The 23,805-nt window shown below is 50.1% G+C and overlaps 9 protein-coding genes across 9 annotated transcripts; 7 read left to right on the top strand and 2 right to left on the bottom strand.

Moving 5' to 3' along the window:
* Positions 1–60: 60 nt before the first annotated feature.
* HETIRDRAFT_424558 (uncharacterized protein) lies at positions 61–778 on the bottom strand (the record flags this gene model as incomplete). Its single annotated transcript, XM_009543716.1, has 3 exons — positions 61–261; positions 305–380; positions 447–778. The coding sequence occupies 3 exons, from the start codon at positions 776–778 to the stop codon at positions 61–63; spliced, it is 609 nt and encodes a 202-aa protein (XP_009542011.1).
* A 661-nt stretch (positions 779–1,439) lies between these two features.
* Positions 1,440–2,756, bottom strand: HETIRDRAFT_438167 (uncharacterized protein). The gene is made up of 4 exons (XM_009543715.1): positions 2,388–2,756; positions 2,041–2,325; positions 1,839–1,991; positions 1,440–1,770 (listed from the first exon to the last, which is right to left on the bottom strand). The coding sequence occupies exons 1-4, from the start codon at positions 2,607–2,609 to the stop codon at positions 1,585–1,587; spliced, it is 846 nt and encodes a 281-aa protein (XP_009542010.1). The 5' UTR covers positions 2,610–2,756; the 3' UTR covers positions 1,440–1,584.
* A 999-nt stretch (positions 2,757–3,755) lies between these two features.
* On the top strand, positions 3,756–6,005 carry HETIRDRAFT_432080 (uncharacterized protein; the record flags this gene model as incomplete). The annotated part of the gene is made up of 4 exons (XM_009543714.1): positions 3,756–3,880; positions 3,963–4,663; positions 4,719–5,620; positions 5,687–6,005. 4 exons carry the CDS (start codon positions 3,756–3,758, stop codon positions 5,813–5,815), a joined length of 1,857 nt encoding a protein of 618 aa, XP_009542009.1. The 3' UTR covers positions 5,816–6,005.
* Positions 6,006–9,328: 3,323 nt separating this feature from the next.
* HETIRDRAFT_424556 (uncharacterized protein) lies at positions 9,329–13,459 on the top strand (the record flags this gene model as incomplete). The annotated part of the gene is given in 13 exon segments (XM_009543713.1): positions 9,329–9,351; positions 9,424–9,572; positions 9,619–9,702; positions 9,863–9,882; positions 9,939–10,069; positions 10,113–10,708; positions 10,759–10,948; positions 11,000–11,152; positions 11,273–11,435; positions 11,519–11,807; positions 11,827–12,735; positions 12,943–12,956; positions 13,061–13,459. The coding sequence occupies 13 exon segments, from the start codon at positions 9,329–9,331 to the stop codon at positions 13,457–13,459; spliced, it is 3,120 nt and encodes a 1,039-aa protein (XP_009542008.1).
* On the top strand, positions 13,125–15,524 carry cpm91 (cytochrome P450 monooxygenase 91; the record flags this gene model as incomplete). The annotated part of the gene is made up of 3 exons (XM_009543569.1): positions 13,125–13,746; positions 13,810–14,227; positions 14,625–15,524. The coding sequence occupies exon 3, from the start codon at positions 14,625–14,627 to the stop codon at positions 15,522–15,524; it is 900 nt and encodes a 299-aa protein (XP_009541864.1). The 5' UTR covers positions 13,125–13,746; positions 13,810–14,227.
* Positions 13,555–14,510, top strand: HETIRDRAFT_379095 (uncharacterized protein). Its single transcript, XM_009543712.1, has 3 exons — positions 13,555–13,746; positions 13,810–14,227; positions 14,329–14,510. Exon 1 carries the CDS (start codon positions 13,572–13,574, stop codon positions 13,722–13,724), a length of 153 nt encoding a protein of 50 aa, XP_009542007.1. The 5' UTR covers positions 13,555–13,571; the 3' UTR covers positions 13,725–13,746; positions 13,810–14,227; positions 14,329–14,510.
* Positions 15,525–16,544: 1,020 nt separating the features above from the next.
* HETIRDRAFT_310530 (uncharacterized protein) lies at positions 16,545–17,737 on the top strand (the record flags this gene model as incomplete). The annotated part of the gene is made up of 6 exons (XM_009543711.1): positions 16,545–16,631; positions 16,691–16,855; positions 16,916–16,929; positions 16,983–17,152; positions 17,206–17,309; positions 17,378–17,737. 6 exons carry the CDS (start codon positions 16,545–16,547, stop codon positions 17,735–17,737), a joined length of 900 nt encoding a protein of 299 aa, XP_009542006.1.
* Positions 17,738–19,152: 1,415 nt separating this feature from the next.
* Positions 19,153–20,698, top strand: HETIRDRAFT_424554 (uncharacterized protein; the record flags this gene model as incomplete). Its single annotated transcript, XM_009543710.1, has 12 exons — positions 19,153–19,162; positions 19,188–19,308; positions 19,471–19,483; positions 19,526–19,579; positions 19,611–19,653; positions 19,742–19,783; positions 19,865–19,901; positions 19,968–20,032; positions 20,087–20,218; positions 20,274–20,340; positions 20,362–20,393; positions 20,574–20,698. 12 exons carry the CDS (start codon positions 19,153–19,155, stop codon positions 20,696–20,698), a joined length of 741 nt encoding a protein of 246 aa, XP_009542005.1.
* Positions 20,699–22,706: 2,008 nt separating this feature from the next.
* Positions 22,707–23,412, top strand: HETIRDRAFT_168609 (uncharacterized protein; the record flags this gene model as incomplete). The annotated part of the gene is made up of 3 exons (XM_009543709.1): positions 22,707–22,737; positions 22,792–22,920; positions 22,976–23,412. 3 exons carry the CDS (start codon positions 22,707–22,709, stop codon positions 23,410–23,412), a joined length of 597 nt encoding a protein of 198 aa, XP_009542004.1.
* Positions 23,413–23,805: the final 393 nt, after the last annotated feature.

The raw sequence follows: 23,805 nt of genomic DNA, 5'->3' as shown, positions 1-23,805 counted from the left end.
GTAAATAACAATGAAGGTTCTGCATAAGACCAGAGAGGTGATGTCTATCCCTTCATAGAGTCATAGACGCTCCCCATTTTCCTTCCTTCTCATTATCTCAACGTATATGAATGTGATGACTATTTCATCGACAATAGGCTCGCCTTCCGGATAAATTTCGAGATATGCCTTGCGGGTCTGTCCAACGATGCCAAGTGAGCGGTGATGGTAACGAGCGATTCGAGTCTTGCTTTCATCATTGCGCGCCAACTGCCAAGTTTGCTAAGCCCCTTTCGTCAATAGGATCACCGAAGTCATAACTCACGGAAGAGGTCAAAGGTTCCATCGTCCATCTATACGAACGGCCGTCCGAGGCAGTGAAGTTTCGTTTCCTGCGATTCCTGCGTAATCCAAAAAATGGAGTTGAGATGAAATGGAACCCATGCTTCGGACGATAACGTCCTTACAATGCAGAAAGACCCATTCGGGGCATGTATGTCCCGACAGAGACAGAGCGTTCACCAAGTTTGATCATAGTCCCCCCGATCCTATGCCAGTGAATCTGCGCGACTTCCTGCTCCTCCAACCGCATAAGATGAATGTCCGTGTCTGACTCGTTGTCACTGCGAACGGGGGCTATGGATTCGACGTGCGCTGTCCCAGAATTGGACACAAAGCGTGTGATTGTGCTGATCTTGTCAACCAATTTCCACGGCGTTTCCACTCGATAGAGGGGCGTCCCGTCTTGGTTCCGATAGACACTATTCGTGGGCGAGTTTCGAGAGAGGGTGAGCTTCATGGGAAAAGAAAAGGGGAAATAATCTGCAGTAAGTACCCCCGCAGCCGTCATATTTATAAGGTGACTCCACCGACCGTCTGAAACATAGCGCAAACTCGAACACAGGACGCCCGGGGGTCACGACATGCGGAGCGAGGAGCAAGCACGCTGATCAAGCGCCGTGCCCTGTGCTCTTTGGAATGCGCCGCATCAATATCGTAGCTTTTTCCAGCGCCCCGACAGGCCACGATGACGCTTAAACAGTGTCTTCGATTGTCATTGTCAGCTGTCGGTGGTGCCACCGCTAGCGGCGCGGTACACATCAGCGCATCAGCAGTCACTGTATACTGAATTGATCGGTGCTTGTGATTTAGCACACCCCACTCGATATCACTGTGTTGTCAAATAGTCAAAAGTCAGAGGGCTTGGCTCATCTGTAGAATGTGACAACGAACGGATCGATTGCGCACTCCTTACTTGGCAGCAGGGTAGTATGTTATGGAGAGGTGCGTACAGAAATAAGAAGGTTTCATTTGGATGAGCACCATCCCCTGCATCGCAATGTATCTGCTGATGCTGTGATTGCATTCCTGAGGTTCACTGACATCTGAGCGTTCGGAGCATAGTTCTGACCGATGAGAGGTATCCGGGGTCTGTCATCAGCGCTGACGCTGCCCAGACACGCAAAGAAATTAGTCGTTTATTGGTCGTTTGAAGGTCAGGAGCATAATTAGACATGAGGATACAGGATGGTGGGCTGAGGTAGTAGTAAATTATATAGAGAGATACATGGAATGCACACCTGCGAACATGGGGCACCAGATCACTTATGGAATATTTAAACATATTGGACTGAGCCGTCTTGGGCCAGGTGGAGACCACATATCCAAGTTCGCGTGCCATACGATCTGCTGATCTCGGACACGCAGTTTCGGCTCGAGGGAAACTAGCAGCAAGTCATTGACAGTAGCACCTTCCCTGTAGGCTGTCCCGAGGTGTACACTGCCATCGTTCTGAGCACACGCCGAAGGCACAGAGTCAGCATTGGCAGAAAATGGTTTGATAAGATGAGCATACTCACCGCAAAGACTTCGACCAACGATGCTATGTATTTTGCCACGAGCTTCGCAAGGGTTGAGCGTCTGAGATGAATTTCGGGCCCTTTTCTGTATTTGTTTCGATACGGCCAATAGGTCGTGTGAATATACTTTGTACATGTCTGGAACCTAGGCCACTTGAAAGGGCTATCAGTTGACGTACATAGAACAAGGGAACGGGTTTACGTGGAAGTCGAGGAGGATTCTGTCGCCAGGAATCCGTTTGAAGGGTAGATCGGCATGTCCTTGCATCCAGTGACATGGCCTATCACCCAATAGATCGGCTATAGGAATTCCAGGTTGGGTTGTCCCTGATTTTGTGAAATAGATGGGAGAGTAGACGTCGGTGTCGTCGAGTGGGTTGTCGATATCGAGTGGGGGCCGACGTCTAACCCGCCTTGGTGGCGAGGATGGAAGTAAAGAGCAGGATTGTGTGGCTGGCGGATTTGGGGGGTGTCGGAAGTATGGAGACTAGGGCCAGAGCGGTGGAATAAGTCATACCAACTGAGTTGGGCGAGATAGAGGAGACCCACCCCTCGGCCGCCAAAATTGCGAATTATCTTCATTGGGTGTATGAATTGCTCTATGACTTTGTGACGGTCAACGTAGTAGGATTTTCCCGGTGAGGTTCTTCGGCGTTGGTAGTTTTCATATTCGTCGGAAAGATAATGAACCATAGATAACCTTTGCTCGATCCACAGTTGCTCTGTGTATGCCCGAGGTAAACCCCCGGTGCGAAAGTAGTTCGGATCCATTGAGAGGCTGTTTATAGATGATGGTGGACGGGTACCGATTTATACTCGCGCCGGGAGTACAACACTATGATGCGCCTTGTTGTTTACGGCTCCGGTACGCATAGCGACGGAACCCTGGTCAGAGAACAAAGGCTAAATCCCTGAACAAAAGGCATACGGCGCGGAGAAGAGGCTGCAACATGGAGATGCTTTCGGGTGGAGGGATAGAGCTGTGCAAAAAGTGATGTCTTCGGTCTTTCACAATTAGGAAGAGACGATTAGCATCGCGAACACCAAGAAGAGGGCCCGCGAGCACAAACAAGGAATGCGGCGAGGGCCAGTGTGATGGATACGATCGAACGCTCCCTGGCACCTTGAAGGTAACCGATGGCCCGATGGAGTCCCGATGGGCCCGTTCGTATCATCAGGACAACAATTGTGTCAACAAACCAGCAAGTCGGAAAATTGGAGAGCACCCATGAGGCAATTGAAGCAGTGGATTGCATGTTTAAAAGAGGTTTTCTGAGAGCTCAAGTGTATTCATTTCGTGAACGATGCAGCATCGATGACGGAGAGGAAGACCTCTTACGGATGATGCAAGGGCAAGCCCAGGATTACCTAATCATGTCTCAGCGGTAAATTTCCGACAGGCCTATGCGGACAGCCACAAGGCCAGCATCCTTTCAACTTTCACTAGGTTCCTCTTTTTCCTTTCCTCACCTCCGTTTTCTCTCCCTGAAATTTGAGGCATTAATTTGCTTCATCCTTCGTCGCCCGATATCCACTCGACCCCTCACACAGCCACGATGGCATCACAAATTACTCCTCAGTATGCCTGTTCGTACTCGGTTTCATCCATGTCTGGAAGGTTGGGCTTCTGCTGCAAAACCGAGAGCAGTAGGGAGTACAGGAGACTTATGTATACTGTCGGAGAGTCCTGAGGTGATGCTCGTATGTATCGTCATTTTATTGATCCTGTCGTGTGCTGATCTGTTCTTGTCAACCCATCCGTTTCTCTGTCTTCTAATCGTTCGTATCTATTCACCAGCCAGGCAGACTATACTCCTACTTCTCTCTCGTTTGCGCCTGTTGCCCAACCTTTCAATCTGTGTTCACGGGTTATATGCCATTCTAACCATTTCTTGAACAGTTCGCGCGCAAAAATCAATGGGTCTGGTCAATGGATCGTCAGACTATGAACCAGTCGATGGATTCGAGGCCCCGGATGTTCCTTCCCGGATGTACCAATACAGCCCAGACGGAAGATTCTTTGCCTATGCGCTCCCTACGTGGTAAGTCCACATCTTTTTCCTAGCGCTATCGATGAAAAGAAGGCTTCAATCTGACGTATCTATTTTCGTTATATAAACGCAGTGTACGAATCTATCAGGCCGAAGGCGCCGTTCTGCTCCATGAGCTCTCTTTCCCCAACATAATTGAGCTCAACTTCTCACCACGAGGGACATACCTCTCGACTTGGGAGCGTCCGATCAAACTTGAGGACGGCGCTCAACACAAAAACCTTCGGATTTTCTCTACGTCGACTGGGGACGAGCTCATCGCCTTCTCTCAGAAGCCCGCGGAAGTTTGGGATCTGCAGTACAACATCATCGAATCACACGCCATCCGACTCATTGGGCAGGAGATTCAGGTTTTCAGGCCGTCGGATTGGGGGCAGGGTGTTGTGGATAAGTTGAGGGTCGAAGGGGCAGCAAGCGTCACACTGAGTCCAGGTTTGAATCCCTCGATGGCGGTGTTCATACCGGAGAAGAATGGGGCCCCTGCCAGCGTCAGAATCTACTCGCTCCTAGACCTCTTGGCCCCACCAACTTGCCAAAAGAATTTTTTCAAGGCGGAGAAGTGCCAGATCAAGTGGAACACGCTCGGAACTTCCGTTCTCGTCCTCACACATACTGACGTGGACAACACCAACAAAAGTTACTACGGGCAGACGGGATTGTACATGCTCAGTGCTACTGGCAAATTCGACTGCAGAGTATCCCTTGACAAAGAAGGTCCAATTCACGATTTTGCATGGAGTCCGAACTCAAAAGAGTTTGGTGTGGTTTACGGTTGTAAGTACTTCATTCCATTTTCGTTCTCTCTCGGAACTCAGCCATGTGTGTCCAGTCATGCCAGCAAAGGCTATGCTGTTTGATCAACATGTCCGAACGCTGCATGATTTCGGTAGCTCTTTCTACAATTTCATCTCCTTCAACCCTCACTCTCGTCTCATCGCTCTCGCTGGCTTTGGAAACCTTGCTGGCACATGCGATATCTTTGACCGTCGTTCGCTCACGAAACTCTCTACCATTGATGCGTCGAACACATCCTACTGCGAGTGGTCCCCGGATGGCAAGTTCCTCCTCACTGCGACGCTCAGCCCGCGGTTACGTGTCGATAATGGGATCAAGGTCTGGTACATCCTTGGACAGCTCATTCACGTACAAATGTGCGATGAATTGTACCAGGCGAACTGGCGGCCCACGCCTGTCGACATCGCTCCTCAGTTCCCCCAAGCCATTCCCCCTGCGCCAGCTCCTTCCGCCAATGCAATTGCGCACGCTGCAGTGGCCAAGCCGACGCCATCGAAGACGGCCGGAGCATACCGCCCGCCAGGCCTCCGAGGGCAAGTCGCGTCTCTAGTCTACAAACGAGAAGATGAGAATGGGTCGCCGGGACGTACGCCGAATGGCAGCGGCGCCGCCACCCCCAACCGCCCCGGGCGTAGTTCCGCCCCGCACACGAACGGCCGGAAGCATGTTCCCGGGGCGCCAGCGTCGCCGTCGCCTGGTCCTGACTCGGACAAGAGGCGGAAGCGGAAAGGTCTGAAGGGGGCGGCGAGGGATGCGGCAACGAGGGAAGGGACAAAGAACGGTGCTGAGGCCGCGTCTTCTGGAGAGGCGAACGCCAATGGGCGCACGTTGCAAGTGCCTGTTGCGGTGGAGGAGACGCCTGTTCCACTCACTCCTGGTGCGGACAGCGCCGCATTGGATCCAGTCCATAAGAAGATCAGAAATCTGAATAAGAAAGTTTGTGTCATGCGATCCCAATCAATTTTTTTTCGCAGTCTGACGTTTTTTCTGTGTTATGTTCAGCTGAAAGCTATCGAGGAGCTCAAGGAGAAGGCGCAGAATGGCGATCGCCTCGAAGCGACTCAGCTCAAAAAGATTGAGAGCGAGGCAGAGATCAAGAAGGAACTTGCGACCCTTACTGCGTCTTCGTAACAGGCCTTGCTCTGACACAATTTACTCGGGGTGATTTCTTTTTTGTTGTCAACGGCTATTGTTAGTCTCGATTCTCGGTTTGTGTCTAGATCGTAATTGTTGTTTTTGTCCTCGATACCTATTAGCCGTCAGTGGTGCTGTATTGTTGTTCTTATTTGCGACGTACGCTAAGAGCACAAATGTTTAACATGCCATGTTCTCCACTAATGACTAGATGTGTACTGGGTCTGTTCGAAGTTAGTTAAGGTACAATGGCGGAATGGCTGTAACGGCCCAAGCCGGGATGTGGAGCGGTGTTATCCAACGGACTCACTCTTGCGTGCGCAAGTTCAAGACTGTCCCCTCCAGAAAACTTTGGTGTCCATCCTTTCCCGCGGCGCAAGCCGTGGCTGAACATGGAATAATTGGACCTTGTCTGGCCAGGGAAGCAATTCCGCAGCCGGCAGGACCCGCCGAGTTAGTCGTCGGAGATCAGGGCATGTCGTCTGCCGCGCGCGAGGGCCGTGCCCTTCACAGACCTTTTATTTTGTTATCCCTTACCCTTATATTGTTGCACATCGTTCAAACGAATTGCTCAGATAAAAATAGAAGATTACGACGACAACCAGCATAGGTACTGAAGTATCTAACATTGGACACCTATAGACGCTCCGGAGTTCGGGAACAGGAAATATATCTTGCCATTTTTACAAGGTCAAAAGCCACCGTTGTGAACAGACCACTATGTCTTTCCGTCCCAAGTCACTGTCGGCACAATATTCTTCAGCTCATCCGCCCACTGTTTCGAAACAAAACACTCCGTGATGTCAACTACCTGAACCGGAGCCTTTAGTCTACGCCGTTCTTCGACTACCCGAGGTAGCAAATCTCGCAGGATGGGTAAGGTCTCGCTCATAGTGGTATAGGGTTGGCTCATAGCGACACAGCTCAGGTATATGAGCTGGAGTTTTGGAAAAGAAACCTCCTGGCTACCCGTTTGCGTCGCCATTGCATTTCCGGTGTTCGCTATCGGATCGAGAAGTGCACAGAAAAGGGGTGCGGCATGTCGTGAAAGATGCACGTGTGTTATACTGTGCGCGAGTCGCAATGCATCGCGAGTAGCTGCGAGGTCCCAATTGGATGGCATGGTCACGGTGAGATAAAGGGTCGACGACTCATGAACGTCGATCGCCCGGATAATTGCGGCCATGATCTCTCGACGAGCTTCAATTCGACCAAGAATCATGTCAGAGAAACTTAGCTTAATTGACCGGTGTGCAGAAGTGGGGCGGACATGAGCATATGTTGTTGGCCAAACATAGACCCTAAAGGTCGCGCCTATATGCAACGACATGCTGCACAGTGGCAATGCATTTCTTAGCCTGCTTGTGTTTTTCTCGAGAATAGAAAGAAGGACATCAACGGGTTGGTCCGCATCTACATCACACTCGAAGTGTAAATCCAATGTGGTCGTGTCAGGGAACTGGATGTCTGCGAGGACTGCCATGCTACACAACCACTCTCCTCCTATCCTGAGACTCGAAAGGTAAGGAAGCATAATCGTACGAGGAGAGCCAGCCTCAGAGTGAGGCGGAGTAGCATGCCAAAGTGACAAATACTGAAGGAAAGGCATCCCCGACAAAGCATCGAGAAGCTCATCTCGAGAGGGCGAGATTAATGGTTCTTTGAAAGTATCAACTACGGAGAAGGTAACGGATAAACTCGTCAGGTGGCGTAGGACTGGGGAGCTCCAAGGAATTGTCAACCTTTCAAATGAGCTTCACGGAGAATCGGAGCATGGTGGCAGAACAGACCCTCATGGAGATGCAACAAATCGTTGTTAATAGATAATGCCAGATTTATACGCTCCAGAATGGGTGCGGGAGACACAAGGGCCGCAACAACATCCGATAGAGCAGTATTGTCTCTGCTTAGATATAACACCACCATGTGAGACATTAAGGATGGCGAAACCAATTCGACCGGCATATTCATTGCGGGTTTGTTTGGCAGATGATAGATTGATTGGCAAGCCGAGTGATTGATGATGAGCGACGCGTGCCTCGCGCGCTCAACTGACTGCAAGGCCCACTTATATCCAAGATCGAGTACGACGTGTGCCCACAGCATTGGAGTTTCGAGTGTGACCTGCCTCCAATGACTGTAAACGTGAGAAACTTTGACCCACCCAAACCTGGCGTGCCGTGGTTCGTGCAGGTACGGACGAGTTGGTTCGTTCGCTGCTAAAACAAGGAAAATATTTGACAGAAGATGGAAAGAGAGGCGCGATATGGGGGCAAAGTGGTTACGCCGCCTATAAACAGCAGCTATCGCAGTGTGATAAGCAGCCAACTCATTATCAAATGCCTGAAAACCATTAAGATTTTCATGTGATGCCACAGATGTGCTGATTCGCGTTTGTAGAACATGGTTCCAATCGTCGATCGCACTGTGCAGAATACTGGTCAGCGTATGTAAACAATTTCGGAGGAGTCGGACAACCTCTTGTCCGCGGCGATCACTTGCGTTGATTTCACAAGCATTTCCTTGGGAGTGATCTGTGATAAGGATGGGCAATTTACACTGGTGATCTGGATCCAATATAGAGAGCTTTTGTCGAACACGAAGCACGATGAAAATGCGGGCATCACAAGAGCAACTCGCCTCCAACGGTTGCAAACATGGAGCATCCTGAGCCATCCCAGTTTTGTACAGCCGTACTTCGCCGGTGGAAGGTGTGTTGGTCCGTCTACGGAAAAGATAGAGAAGACGTATGCTAGAAGCTCGAATGGGAGACGAGAAATGGGTACGATGTTGTACCGTTGCCAGTAAATGGTACTGATCGCGAGGCGCAAAGCGGCAAAATCATCATCTAGTGCCTTGAGAATATACAGATCATTTGCAGATGCACGAGCGATCGCGTTGAATCTCGTTTCTAGAGCAAGGCTTCAGTGCTCAGTCGCACTGCTTGTAACGATTAGTCTGTGTGAATTGCCAGCTGAAAGAAGATAATTGAGTGACCTTGCAGGAGCTCCTTCCATCGACAGAGCATTTACTGTGTGCTAGGTACGCCGAGTGGTGTTGTGCTGGGAGATTGAGTGTCGGACAAGGCATTACTGTACTTAGGTTCCGCTTGGTGCACTACTGCACTTACCAAACTATCTCCCACGAAGTTTCCTTTCCCTGTCTTCGGATGGGTTCAGCTGAAATCCTTGACCATCCTCGAGCTCGCCGTTGTAGGCATCGTAACAGACCGAGATTGTAACAATATACCTGTCTCACTGATACGCTGCTATTCCAAGCTTGATGCGTTCAGCCTGAGACTGTCATGCTACCTCCGTCGCCTTCACATACCAGACCACGCAGACTATCTTTGAACATACCATTGTCCTCGTCTCATTCCTTCAGCAATCTACCCGAAACTTATTCGGACGCGAGGACACATGGGTACAAAGGCCCTTCTCGCACTGTTAGGCTTCCAAGAGCAATCCCTAGCGGTGATGGGGCGCTGTCGAAGAGCGAGGATGGTACACGATGCGTAGTTGCTGGGAGAGAATGTGAGTATTAAACATATGCAAAATATATAGCACCGCGTTCATACGAGCTTGAAAAGGCTTGCGCATCCTCAGATTGTCAGATTCTTCGTCCACTCTTCCACCAGAGCACAAAGCCTCAGTTGGCCATGGCGGTCACAGAATCGACGCTGGGAAGAACTTATGGAAGGGTCATACTGTCAAGATCGATAACGCGACTACGGACGTAGTATGGGGCCGTGCCAGTACGTTCACTATTTGGCAGCATTCTCTGTCTGATGCTGGACATAGATTTTGACCAGAAGATTTTGACGAGTGCACGCAGCGGTGCACTCATCATGTGGGATATAGGCAAGAGTGGTGCATCTAAATTTGGTTCGTCGTGTCGCTTCGGATCTTGCTATTTGGTCTCTCATCTTTCTCTGAGACGACTTGGTATGCACCTTAGAACGTAGAGTCCGTGACCATGGTCGCTCAATACACAAGATATCATATTCTCCCGTCTTGCCCTACTACTGTTTAACGGCCTCTGCAGATGGAGACCTTCGCGTCTGGGTATGGTGTGTTTCATACGAAGTCCCCTGTATTCATGCTGATGTGTGCTTGCGCAGGATTTACGAGACATGGCCAAATCTATCACCCGTATCCACCACCCGACTTCTGTCCGCGCCGTCAGCTTCTCTCCGGACTCGCACAACCCTGTGCAAGCCGTCGTTGGTCTGGACAATGGCAGTATCTATCGGTGTGCCGTTTCCCTTCACTTCTCAGATTCTAGTTATTCATAGTTTCTTGGGCTATAGTTGGGATCTGAAAATGGCGCAGCGAGGCCAACTCGACCGTATACCTGTTGCCCATTCTGGCCCCATTCTCTCATTGGATTGGTGTGCAGGTTCAAACATACCGTCCCAGGGTGCTATCTCCAGCACCTTTAGTGGCATGACCAGTGTTTTCGCTGAATCGACGGCAACGGGGACCACAGGCAACTCTGGTTCGAGTCGCGGATGGGTTGTCAGTGGTGGCCTCGATCGTATGGTCAAAGCATGGGACATGACGACGCCTGGAAATCTGTCTCACATATCCTACGTCCCTGCGTATACGCTCTCCGTTTCGTTTCCCGTGCGCAGGGTGCTTTGGCGCCCGGGATATGAATGCGAAGTTGCTGTCGTCTCGAATTGGGAATCTGGGATTGGTTCGAATCAGGATCTGAGTGCGTCTGGGAGCGAGAATGGTGCCGTAGCTGAAGGGGAGAATGATGTGGTAGCGCCAGTTCCTACCCGAGTGGGCGGTGATACAGGTGACGCGGTAGAGATTTGGGATGTCAGGCGTGGATACATAGCTAAATGGGCAGTGGGGGGCTCAGCCGTTGAAGGCGGCGTCACTGGTACGCGACCATCCATGCCTCTCCTATAATACTCATTTCATTGACTATAGATATCGCGTTTGCGGATTCACATGCTCTCTGGGCTCAGCATTCCTCTGGTACATTTTCGCAACTTGACCTTCGACACTCAACGCGTCCGTTGGATTTGATTCCTCGTGTCGCTGTAACATGGGATGCTACTGGCACTCTCGCTTTCGTGTCAGATAAGAGGCTGCGATGGGAGGTTCCCTATGATGACATGTATGCATCACCTGTGCCTTCGAGTATACATCGCTGAGCTTTTCCACGCAGTGATCCTGCCAAAATTCCAGTCCTGACTGAGCGAAGTGAACGTCCAAAGGCACTCGGAGATGGATCATACAAGTCAACGTCTCAAAACTTCGGGACTTATGGATATGATCATTCTCCTGAGGATCTTGATGCCTTTGAGAAGCTAGCTAGAGGGTATGTTTTTGAAGGAGGCACTACACATGAGATTTGTGCCATCAATGCGGAGGTAGGACATCTTTATTATTACTTGACATCATTCTCTAAAGCTTGATGGTAGGTTGCTTTTCGATGTAGTCGTGTCCAAGCTGCCCAAACTTGGATGCTGCTCCAATCTTTATTGATACCTCCCACCCCCACTCCGTCTCCATCACGCCCACCGTCACCAGCTCTGTCCCCTCTACCGATGATATCTCCGGCTCTTCCACATTCTGCCTCTGCTCCTGCCGCAGTCCCCAGTGTAGCCAATCTCCATTCTTCTCCGAATTCGTTGCGTCCACCAACACGTTCATCGACTTCTGACCTTCCACCACCACCGCCAAGGAACAGTCCAGGACATTCGCCGCGTCGTGCAACCCCGCCACCGCGCCCATCTTCGTCGGACTCACCTTCACCTCACTCTGTGGCGCCTATACCTGCATCTCTATCAACGGCTATCTCAAGCCCGCATACTGTTTCTTCTCCATCCCGTCCTTCCTCCATCTTCACCCGTCGGTCGTCTGGTGCAAGCTTCACCCCACTCAGGTCACGTGTTCCGTCATTCCGACGTCCGTCAATTTCGTCTCCATCGCCGACGCATCTCAGCGAGAGTGTTGGGTCACTTGGAGCGTCGGTTAGTATGAAACACGTAGGGGATGGCGCGTTGGACGATTCAGATTCAAGTAATAGCAGTAAGGGAGGTGGAAGCGGGAGCGATGACGGCCACCACATTGCAGAAACCGCGGATCGACCGCCTGGTCTCATATTATCGCCTACAGCTATATCATTTCACCGGCTCTCGACTGGTACGCCAAATCCGAGTCCGCTCTCGCGGGTAGCAGGACAGCATGTTCTGACAGAAGATGAGCGCGAGGATGAGAAGGACGACGAGGGAGACTCGCCGTCACCTGCATCAACCGATACGGGGTCGAATAGTTCGAACGAAGAGGGCTCTGCGCGTTTGATTTCTTCTAGGAAGTCGTACAGCGTGCAACGCTCCAAGTCGAGATCACAAACACGATCAAGGAAAGGTTCCATGATCCGCGCGAAGGCGAGAAGCAGAAGTACGACCTTGGCAGTTCCGATCCCAGTATCAACTCAGCCACGGGGGCATCATGCATTGGTGAAACAGGGCTCTGCGAGCAGTATGCGGACTGTGACAGCAGAGGACACATCTTTCAGAGAGAACGAGCATGAACACAGAGGAGCAATTGAGGAGGTGAGGGAGCGTATGAGCTTCCGTGGAGGAGCTTTTGTGGAAGGATCGTCTGGCGCTCGAGGCCACAGGGGGGCGTCTATTGCAGCGGGCAGCTTGTTGAGCACTAGCTCGATCAGAGGAAGGCAGAATGCGAATAACAACACTAAAAGAACCAAGCAAACTGAAGAGATACGGGAGCAGGAAAGGCGATTGACTCAAGCAGCATGGGCAGCAGTCAGAGCTTTGCTGGAGTGGTATGCGGAGGAAGGAGACATGCAGATGTGTGCTCTGATGGCACTTGTTGCGCAGGAGGAACTAGCTGTGAGCAAACAAAGGCTAGTAATGTTTGTTGAGGGGTACATTGGTATGTCCTATTTTTGTCGAACTGAATAGTTGAATGCGGGTTTCACGGACTCTTCATGCAGAGCTGCTGACGAGATTGCGACTCTACACTTCTGCGGCGTATCTGCGAAAGCATGTGTCAGTAGAAGATATCCGTGGTTCCACGAAGGTAGTGCGGGCTTCTTTTTTGTTTTTATTTGTGCTGACAGGTTCACTGTTATTCATTCAGCTTCAGACGATAGTGTACGTGTCGTGTGGGCGATGTGAGAAGCCAATTGCCGTTCAACAGCAGAGCACCTTCTGCACGAACTGTAGAGCCCATTCTTCTAGGTGCTCCATATGGTCAGTTTTTGGACCTCCTTCCTTTCGGTAAATATTCAAAGCAGCACGCATCTCCCAGTCATCTCCCGGTACGGGCCATGCTGTTTCAGTGCCCTGTCTGCTCCCATGGCGGACACCAAGAGTGCTACCGCCGGTACCATGCGGAGCAACCGATGCTTGAAGTCCATATGCCACCCTCTCCATCATTGAGTGAAATCGGACTGCGCGGACGATCATTATCGAGAAGCGGTACTGAAATGGCAGAAGACGAAGGCAGCAATTCTACGGATGGAAAGTTTGAGGCTTCAGGTCTCCCTACCCCTGCTACGCTTGCACAAACGCGGCGATTAATGGGGCATCCGTGTGCGGCTGGATGTGGACATTACTGCTGGATGGCAAACGAGAGAGTGGAAGAGGTGCTGTGATCGGCGCCCTACAAGTAGTGTCGCGATTCACACAAGGCATAGAGCTCCCAGTTTGTTTTCTATCTGGCCATTCGACTAGCTCTATGTCGACACAGTCTTTGCGCAGCTCCAGATGCCTGAAACCCCGCAACGTGTTGTTCATACTCTGTCGTCTCGACTGCGCGAATCAAACTTCAAGGCTCTACACATCTCAATACTTTCCTTCTGCTGCGCTTTAATCCCACTGGTCCACCATACCCGATATGGTTATTGTACCTCCTTGTGATATCTTAACTTAACTTGCACCTGTGAGTCGCTGACACGTTCTTCTCTATCTCGATATTGACCATTTCTTCGCTGGCGAGATGCAGGTCACGAATTGGAAAATTCTTTCGAAATGTCTACTCATGGCTATGGCTCATGGGGGCGCTGTGCCTCGTGTATAACGCGCTGCAATGTTCTATATCCACGGAGACTTTTGAACTGTGATCATCTACGGAGTGACTGCGAAATCAATGTGGTATGACTTTGCATCGCAGTTAACGCAGCCCGACCCGCGCTCGTGTCTCTAGCGCACTTGCCCACACCTTCGGCACTAGTTGAACTACTTTTCACCTGTGGCGCTTCTCTGTACTAGGACTACGCTCTGATTTTTTCCGTCTTCGAATGCATGAGCTGATGTTCTCAACACATCCGTGACGTTTGACATCATGTATTGCTTTCTTAGTCCTATCAGGAAAAGACTGCGCATCAAGGTTTAGACAGCGTATAAGACCACGTATCCGCTCGGTGAGAGACTTCCAACATACTCCTCATGAATTTCATCGCTCTTACCTTCATCGCCTCTGTGATTGTGTTGATCGTCTACGCCCTATTCATCTATCTTACAGGATCTCGAAAATATTGCACTACTTTTGATGCAATTCAAGAGCTGCTGAAACCTTCGTATCCCGTGAGCGAGAGGACTTTACTTTGTGCGCGTGCCAGGTCCAATGCGCGACTTGCACGCACCTTTCGTTTAGCGAACACATTCGTGTCAGAGGACCCACAGCTACATCGAGAGTTCATATCCATCTCTAAATCCTTCCTACCCCAGTCCTTGGACCAATGGTACCATTTACGGGACAGTGCTCGATGCGCCGTCAAGACCACCCTTTCAAACGCGCAGAGCTTCCACAGCCTGAATATGCACCATATCAATTTCGCCGAATTTCTTCGCATTGCCACGTTCTCCCTCGTAGCTGATGCACTTCTTGGTGCCGATGCCTCATCCATACGATACTCCGATGCCCTGTTCGTCACAGAGGCAATATCAAACCTGTGGGGTCTCTCGAAGACTTGCTCAACCCCGCCAGCTGAACTCTTGGATGAGGTGAACTCACATCTAAATAGATGGTTCCCTCACCTCAATCATCAAGATCGCCTCTTGGACTTCGTGATTCCCACGTATGAGACGATGTGGCGGGTCGTTGCCCTCGCTATTGCGCGCGCTGTCGATAGCCGTGATCGTGTCGCCTTTCGGGCATTTCTGGAGACTCCATCGAGTCGACAATTTGGTACCTTCATTGACGATGGTCCTAGTGTAGAAGCCTACGTCAATGAGGTACTGCGTCTTCATCCTCCCACCCGACATATCTCCAGGACTATCCAGCCCTCGTCACCTCTTCTTTCTGCATTCATCCCCGCAGCTATTTTAGATTGGGCTCACAAGGCTTTCACTCAAACCGCAGTTGCAGACATCGAAGGTCTCCATCAGAATCCCCTTATTTGGGGTGATGACGCGCGGCGATTCGACCCTATGCGATTTCAGGACAGGCGCCTGACCCTCGAGCAGAAGACGTGCCTGCTTCCATTTGGGTACGGGGCACTCAAATGTATCGCATACAACGCAGCACCTAAGATCGCAGCAATAGTTGCGGCGGCGGTGATGGAGCTCTTCGATGAAGAAGGTTCGGGAAAGGGACTCATGTTGGTACGTGGCGAAGTCATGGGAGGGAGGGAGGGGTGGAATGGATGGGCCTTCGAAAGGAAGACGACGATTGACTACAGTGGCAAGAACGACGATATCCTGCTCTCAGTACTCTAGAGGCTCCCGTATACAGTACTTATTACCATGAATCATATATATTCGCAGTATCTTTCCATTGCCCTCAGTATTTGAACTGACGGTCGCCATCTCGGTACTTGATCCTGTCGCAAGGAAACCCCATAGCATTCGCGCTCCGCGAGAAAATTCAATGCCGCAAACAGCCTGCAGAGGGTCAACGCAACTCTACAGTTCGCACTCAGGTCATCGTCTCCTTCGCTGGCCGGGACGACGATGACGACCACTCTTTCCCTTTATCAACCTCTGAGTAACGACTTTCTTGATGCCAAGTCATCTGATTCGAATGTTCGTCAAGAGGGCAGCAACATTGGCGGCGACACCAGTCGAATTCTAGTAGGTCCTTCGCTTCAAGCATGAGATTTGGGCACCCACTCCTTTGTCTTAACCTCAATCTTACCATCCCTACCTCATGCTCACTATCCTCAGGACCAAGCGTTTCAAGTGGAAGCTGCAGTCTCGTCTCAATTTGAACTCATGCACCTTTCTGAAGCAATTGCCGCTAGAGACACCGTCGTTCAACATCTGAACATTGCCTGTAGGTCGATACAAGAAAAGACCGCCACTATCGACCTCCTAATGCGCGAGAAAAATGAGTTGGAGAGCAAGCTGTTAATTGCAGAAGGCGATAAAATAATAGCTTCCGACGGTGCATGTGGTGATATGCTGACTTGCAAAGATCCGATCGCCGAGATATTCAGGCTCGAGACTATCATACAAGAGCTCCGCAACGAAGTACGAGTATTGAAGGAGCAACATCATTCAATCAAGCCTTTGAGCGAAAATCCTCCAACTTGCGAGGAAGGCCAACGGATTCTACCTCAGGTCTGTATCGCGAGGCGTTTGTATCTGCATGTATGCTTGTGTTCCTGATGTCACGTCCGTCCGATCCAGACGCCTACACCTCTGTCCCGCAATGTTACCCCAGACAATGCGGCTCAGCTTGCACGCCAAGAGGCTCTACGCGTTCTGCGCGAAGCAACGTTCAGCAATCCCTCTCGGATGCCTTCTCCTCAGACGTTAGGTCTCAGGATGCACTATTCTCCGAAATCGATGATTGTTTCAGAATCGAACGAGCTGGATGTCAAGGTATATTGAGATCAATTTTTTTGTTATGTTTTGATATCTTAATTAACTCTCACTCGAAGGTCGTCGACATACCAGAGGCTGTCAACCCTGAAGATTTGATCAAAGCCAGACATGCAATCTTAGCATCTCTTCCTCTTCCTACAGGCGTCCCCTCCGACTCACTCAGGCCAATCACTATTCCTTCTCCTTTTACACTGCATGAATTTCTTTCCAATGCCTCCGGCGTACGTCTCTGTTCATGAATATCAATGACTACCATGTGACTTTTCTCTCTATACAACTAGTCGCTGAGAAATTCGTTGGTTTACTATCCATGATCATGTAGTCTCGAAGCTGATCACATTTGTGTAGGCTTTCCAATTACCGGGTATTTCAGCAGCTTACGACAGCTTGGTGCCCGGACCGTGAGGAGCACGGCTATCTGCTCACGCCGCTCTATAAATGCAGTACCAATCCTCGTGTCATCACTGCCCATCGCTGGTCGATGGCAGACGTTATTGGGAAGATGAACAAACCTACAGGTACTGTCATTCGGCTTGCAACGATAGTGGCATACTCATTGATATTGGCGCAGAGTGTTTCTATAACAAGGATGGGAAATGGTACTACGCAGGCGTGTACAGGGCCCTCAGGCTGCAGGATCTGACGGCGAAGGAATGGGAGCAGCTCTCCGATGAGGTTCGTAGTTGACATCAATCTCTTGGCCATGCACGACGACGATCACTTGTGGACATCCTTTTCAATAGACTGCTCAGACACTCGTCAAGGAAACTCTCGCTGGTCGCAAAAACATATCCCCTCAAAACCTCTATGAAGTGACCCAGCTCTATTCAGCAGGCGCTCTCAAAATCGCTTGTGTTGGTCTGCAATGCATCGGTTTCAACAACACACTGTACCGCACGATCTTGGAACAGGCTGCAAAATGCATGCAGAGCGGCAAGTGGCGCATTCCCTTTGGTACTGGAACTGGTTCGCCTTGGGTCAACCCTCTTGGAGCAGAAGCTGGCTACGGTTCTCTTTCTGGCCCTGGTTCTGATACTTCTGTAGCTGGGGCCGACACTCCGACTGACAAGGACGTCGAAAGCGCTCAGGTTGCTATTTCTTGACCTTCTCTGGTTTTTCGTCAGGCTCTCGTGTTGCCGATGACATCGTATTCTAGGATTCGGCACCAGGAGGGCTGTTCCTTGTCTCATTTTTTTTTTGTGAAATTCTCGATAGAATGTTGTTACGGCTCAGAAGACCTTCTTGTATTCAATTTCATGTCGTCAGTTGTTGGTCGAGCTTGCAATTGTAATTGATCCAGCGTCGCAGACGATATCTACGTCTGAATAATGCAGATCGGGCTCGCTTCTTTTCAAGCTCATCATACGGTGATACTAGGGCAACATGATTTCTTAGGCATGAGAGGGGTGGACTTGATTGTAGATGCCCCACGCATTGTGAGAGTCGCATCGCTAGTCAGAGTCTATGTTCAAGGAGGCTCAGGAAGAATCGACAAGACAGGTACTCAAGTACTTATGCTGTATATAGGAGAGACCCTATTTATCAGTCTGCTGAGGAGACTAACTTATACATGTCGCGGACCATTGTCGATCGAAGATCGTCTTGTCTAAAATCTCCATATCTGTCCCATAACCAAGTACTTTGCGTGTGTAGAACAGATCGATTGTCCTCCCTCAACCTACCTGAAGGCTTCTTCTTAGGAAGGCATGAAATCATTTGGGCACGGTTTCGAATCGCTTGAACTGATATATTTTCAGCGAAAAGTGAGGGAGATAGCTGTAGTGTATTTTTGCGTGGTTTGAGAGGATTGAGCCCTGAGCATTTGAGTGAGTGGAGATCTGGGAAACAGCCATGATTATGCAAAAAGCAGGAGAGTGAGTGGAGAAAGCAGCCCGCGGGAAAATCAGAATGGCGCATCTCCTGCAGCATCCCGCGTCGATGGAACGTGCCTCTTTTCACAACGACCTACAGGCACATTCTTCCCTTCCATCGCGAGCCTTGCAAAAGCATTCATTGCGACAAGTTCAACATCCTATCTCACTGGCGAGCTGCTTCGAAACAGCATTGTGCTGAAGGGCTGCGTCTATCGACGACTTCCTTGGCTCTCGATCTATGGCCTATGAGCTCTGCTACCATCCCGATTGCTCAAAGAAAGCCAAGTTTAATCAGGCGGTCAAATTTTGTGTTTATAAAGGAGCACCCATAGAATGTACCTCAATATCCTGAACAGACAACTGAAGCTCCGAGCTGAACTGGGGTTGAAGCGAACCGTGTCGACTGCCATCCTCTGCTGTCCACTCGTCGCAGTAGCGTTTTTGGCTAACTTCCTCATTGAGCACTATTTGGACCGTTGTTTCACTAGTACTTACTTCTCCTTCATGAGATCACTTTGGGTCTATGGAATGGCGTTCTATATCGAAGCGATCCTGTTTTACCTCTTTTCGTCTGACCTCGGAACTAGGGCCTGACATTTCCAAATAATCAACACTTTGGTAACAACACTCCTTGGAGGTAGTCCATGGCCAAAGGTGCGTCGGCAATTCGTTATTCTAGATGGTGCTTTGACGAGTATCTTTTGTCGATTGCCCTCGCCACTCAACTGCTGCCGCCTCCGCATGGCCTTTGACGATCAGTTTACGACGGTGTTGATGGAGAATTCTGGACGCATGAGAAGGTGCGATGCTGTTTCGAAGATACCGATGACTTCCAGTTTGCGCTGTCAGGTAGCAGCATGAAATGTCTCATCATACGCGATGTGGGGGTTGTGTGGCATCTCGTCGGGGCGAGATCGTGGCGCTCATATTTCACAAAGTGACTTGCATTGTTCCCGTCCAAGCGCGTCCAAGCCGGTACGCTCAAAAACATCCACTCTTTCTGCTCTCCTCCATCAGTGCTACTCCACCTCCCCACCTCCACGTATTACTACGCTCCGGCCGTTCCTTTCCGTACGCACAAAACTCAATTGTCTGTGACAAGATGAGCAAACCCTATGTGAGCGGCGACAAGTATTATGTTGTTTGTGAGCGGACTGTTTCTTTTCTCAATGCTCACTTGCGAAACTAAACCGACTGTTTCAGTTCTTTTGTCCATCCTGGAAATTTTTATAGTCGCCATCACTACCTATACAGCAACTCATGAGCAGAAGATATGTCAGTGCATCCCCTGCCTTCCCTCCTTAGCTGTGGTTTGACGTGGAAGCACTCTAGCTGTAAACATTGCCACCATGATAGCTATATGCGTAACCCATTTTTGTCTCCTGCTCGCGATGTGAGCACGTTTCTCTTGGTTCAGAACCCGCAAACAGCTAAGGTGCTTCAACGACACGTGCCACAGAACCATCTCCAAAAACTATGTCGCCGAGAAGGTCATGTTTTGGGCCCTCGCGTTGCTCGGACTGGGTAAGTTGTTTGATATCACATCTCGGGAACCGAGCTCTGACACGACAATCGCAGTACCCGCAGTTCTGGTTTTCAGAGCTAGCTCTGAAATTTGTGTGGCGCTATCTGGCGATACTAAGTGTGAAGATTCTAGCGCCAAGGCTACGTTTGCGACGATGGCAGCCAGCATATTTCCCCCTCTTCTTTGTCAGTGCATTTACCTCGCGTGAAACGCGTATTCTCTCATGTTCGCTATTCTTAGCCCTTATTGGTGGAATTCAAGCATACCAGAAGCAAAGGCGTTCCCGATTGCCTGAACAATATCGCAGGTACGACGATCTTTGTTGCAGCTGTAGCAGCATTGGTAGTGGCAATGATTGCGGTGTATGCTTCTGCACATGTTAACGATGGCTTGGCCGAGACAAAATGGAGAAACAGAGCTAATATGCAATAGGGCACGGGTACTCAAAGTTTCCACAGATTCGCTCTCTTCGACATTGATACCTCATTACAGGCATCTCTTTTTAACATATCATTGACGTCTGTCTTTACTCGCATATAGCCATCAGAATTGATCACAATCTTCCTGTGTGGACAGTTGATTTGTTTTCAGTGTTCGTTCAGAGTTCTCCACGCCTCGAGTCAAGTGATATCGGAAGCCACGCCAGTGGGGAGAGGTCCCAATGAGTAGGACCATGGGGACACAACGCGCACCTTCTAGAACGAGCTTGTTTACAGCAAGTACACGGGAGGCAGTGAGGCACAGATTATTATATACTCAGGTCTGGCGAGCCATGGAGATTGTGAGCGAAGTGAGAAATAATTGCAAAGCACAGCATAGAATCACACATTAAGCTTCTGACATTCCATAAGTTGCTATAATGCATGTCTGTATCGAATCTCCCCTTTGTTTTTTTCTCGTGCGCCCAAGTCCTGCCCGACGACGGCACGCTGCTCCGGACGACACGCGCCGCATTTGACCTGCCGTCGTCACTTGCCTGCGGTCTGATTCTGTTCTTCTGGCTGTCGCTTGGACGGTATGGGTATTGTACATCTGAGCGCGCACCCTCAGCGGGGATGTCTCACACACAGGTATTCGGAAACCAAGTCGTAGGAAAAGCAGTCTCTTCAGGTCCGTCGCTCCTCATCGCTTTCGCTTGTTTCGAGCCATTCATCATCCACCATCTATTGTTTACTCATGATCCGTCCCACCCCACCTACCCCACAGCCAAACTTTGGCCCTACTCTTCCATACGGCACGCTCTACATGATGCACACGCTGTGCGTGTCGAGGATTGAGGACGGCACACGCCGACGGCTCTCGCACTCCTCATTTCACATCTCGAGCTTCAGGTTCAACGCCTTATCTCGCCGCAAGTCTCCTTCAACGGCATCAAGCGAGAAGATAACTGGGGCCTGCCTATCGATGACTTCGTTGGGGCCCATTCTATGATGCAAGGGCTGTGGCTGCATTCGTATATTCCTATCGATTGTTGTCTCCCCACTCTTCTTGTGGCATCTTCCGGGCGGTCGGTCTCTGTGTTTGACCAGACGAATTCAGGAATGTGTCGATACGTATAGACAAGAAATTCGAGCTATGTCTCTGTCGGGCTGAAGCATATCACATATCGACTGCTCGTAACAACGTTCTTGGCTAACCTAGTTATTGTGTGCTTTGTTTCGTCGATGACTTTGCCTTCGGGAGGCCTTTTCACTCGCAGAACAGGGCACCGTCTCACCTCTATGATGTTCAGGAAACGTTTCTTTGTCTACCTTCAAAGCGTTCTTGAACTTCTGAAAATAACCAATGCTCAAGCGACAACACTCTTCAGAGACAGTCCATGGCCGAAGGTGCGTCGAAAATTCATTGTTTGTGATAGTGCCTTGACGCGTATATTTTATCTTCTGGCCTCGCCACTCAACTGTGTCACTGCCACATGGCCTTGTTCAGTTCACGACGGCGTTGAAGAAGATTTCGGATATGTGAGAATATGCAAGGGCTGTTTCAAAGACATTGGGGCCCTGAAGCCTGAAGGTCGCACTATGAAATGGCAGCATGGAAGGCCTGACAATACAAGGTGTCAGGGCTACGTGGCTTATCATCAGACTAAAATCGTGGCTTTCGCCAGTTTTTTTAGGGCAAACAAAGCTTTGTCAAATTGTTTCCGCCACATTTCGTTTCGTTTATAAGCTCCAACCCTCTCTACTCCTCTTCATCACTACTACCCACATTTCCCAACGACCACGGTCCCATGCCCTCTTACCCTACGCAAAAAACTGACGATGTGCCAGTCTCTTTCATAGCGGGCAAGCGAAGCGGGACCTGCGAGTGTTCCATTGATCTTTTTTTCGTGCTCACTTGCTTAGCTTAAGCCAACTATCACAGTTTTAATATCTGTCGCGAATCTGATCACATTCGTCATCGCTGTCTATGCGGCAGCATGCGAGGAGAAGATAGAGCAGAAGATATGTCAGCATTTCGTCCTATTTTCTTTCATTGCTGTGGTTTGATGCGACGGGGCGTGATATAGCTATGAGCCTGGTCGCTTCAATTGCCGTATGCGTAGTCAATTTCGCTCTTCTGCTTGCGATGTGAGCATGTTCATGTTGGTAATCTGCAAGGCAAGGAGCTAATGCGTATGGTATTTTGCGATGGCATAGAACCATCTCCAAGAGCTATATCGCCGATCAGATCATGTTCGGGATCGTCGCGTTGCTCGCATTGGGTAGGCTGTTTGATCTTATAGCTCAAGAACTTAGCCCTAACAGAGTCATTGTAGTTCCCACAGTCCTCATCTTCAGGCTGACTTGCTTAGTGTTGACCGTGTCTGATGTTAGCGATTGTGCTTCTTCTAGCTTTATCACGACGATGATCGCGGTAATATTCAGCGGGTCTATCACCCTACTTTGTCAGTACATTCGCCTCCTGTGAATCGTGCCCTCTCTGACAGTCGTTGTTCTTAGCCCTTGTTGGCGTAATTCTGGTTCACCTGAAGCAGAGACGTGCCCGATTGTCAAAGCCACCTCGCCACCTCCCGAACCGCCGAGAGGCCGAACCCATGCGCGAGCGAGGTAATAACGCACAAGGCATGGCACCATCGCGCGAGCGAGGTAATAACGCACAAGGCATGGCACCATCGCGCGAGCGAGGTAATAACGCACAAGGCATGGCACGATCGCGCGAGCGAGGTAATAACGCACAAGGCATGGCACCATCGCGCGAGCGAGGTAATAACGCACAAGGCATGGCACCATCGCGCGAGCGAGGTAATAACGCACAAGGCATGGCACGATCGCGCGACGTGGGGCGACAATCAAGAAAACAGAACTACACGAATAACGATTGGGGCTGCGAGACGTGCAGCGAATGTGACCCTTGCTTACCATTTGCCTTCGCATGACGGTTCGGCGAAGGCGAGATGAGGAATGGGTCTGATATACCAGTGGGCACGGGTGCTCGACGTTTTCACAGATTCGCTCTCTCTTCTATGACAGCACACAAATATCTCTCTCTATATCTATAAACATACGAATTCTGTCTGTCTTTACTTACATAGGCACAGGTTAAGAAAGTTGATTCTAAATGGGCCTCTTTGTCTTTCAGAGTTCTATTCCGTTGATTCATGCCTGACTCTTGTCAGACAAGCGGCGGCGGCAGTAACGCGTATCGTGGCGTGCAGCGAGTAATGCTGAATTTCAGTTTTGAGCTCTATTCTTGTTTCGTCTTTCTTTGTCTCCGAATCGCAATTTTATGTGCTTGTGCAGCATTCTCTCACTACAATCGCCAATGAAGC

Source organism: Heterobasidion irregulare, assembly GCF_000320585.1.
Source record: "Heterobasidion irregulare TC 32-1 unplaced genomic scaffold scaffold_02, whole genome shotgun sequence".
In the NCBI taxonomy this organism is placed as follows: Eukaryota; Fungi; Basidiomycota; class Agaricomycetes; order Russulales; family Bondarzewiaceae; genus Heterobasidion; species Heterobasidion irregulare.
This window is presented reverse-complemented; position numbering and strand designations above follow the sequence as displayed.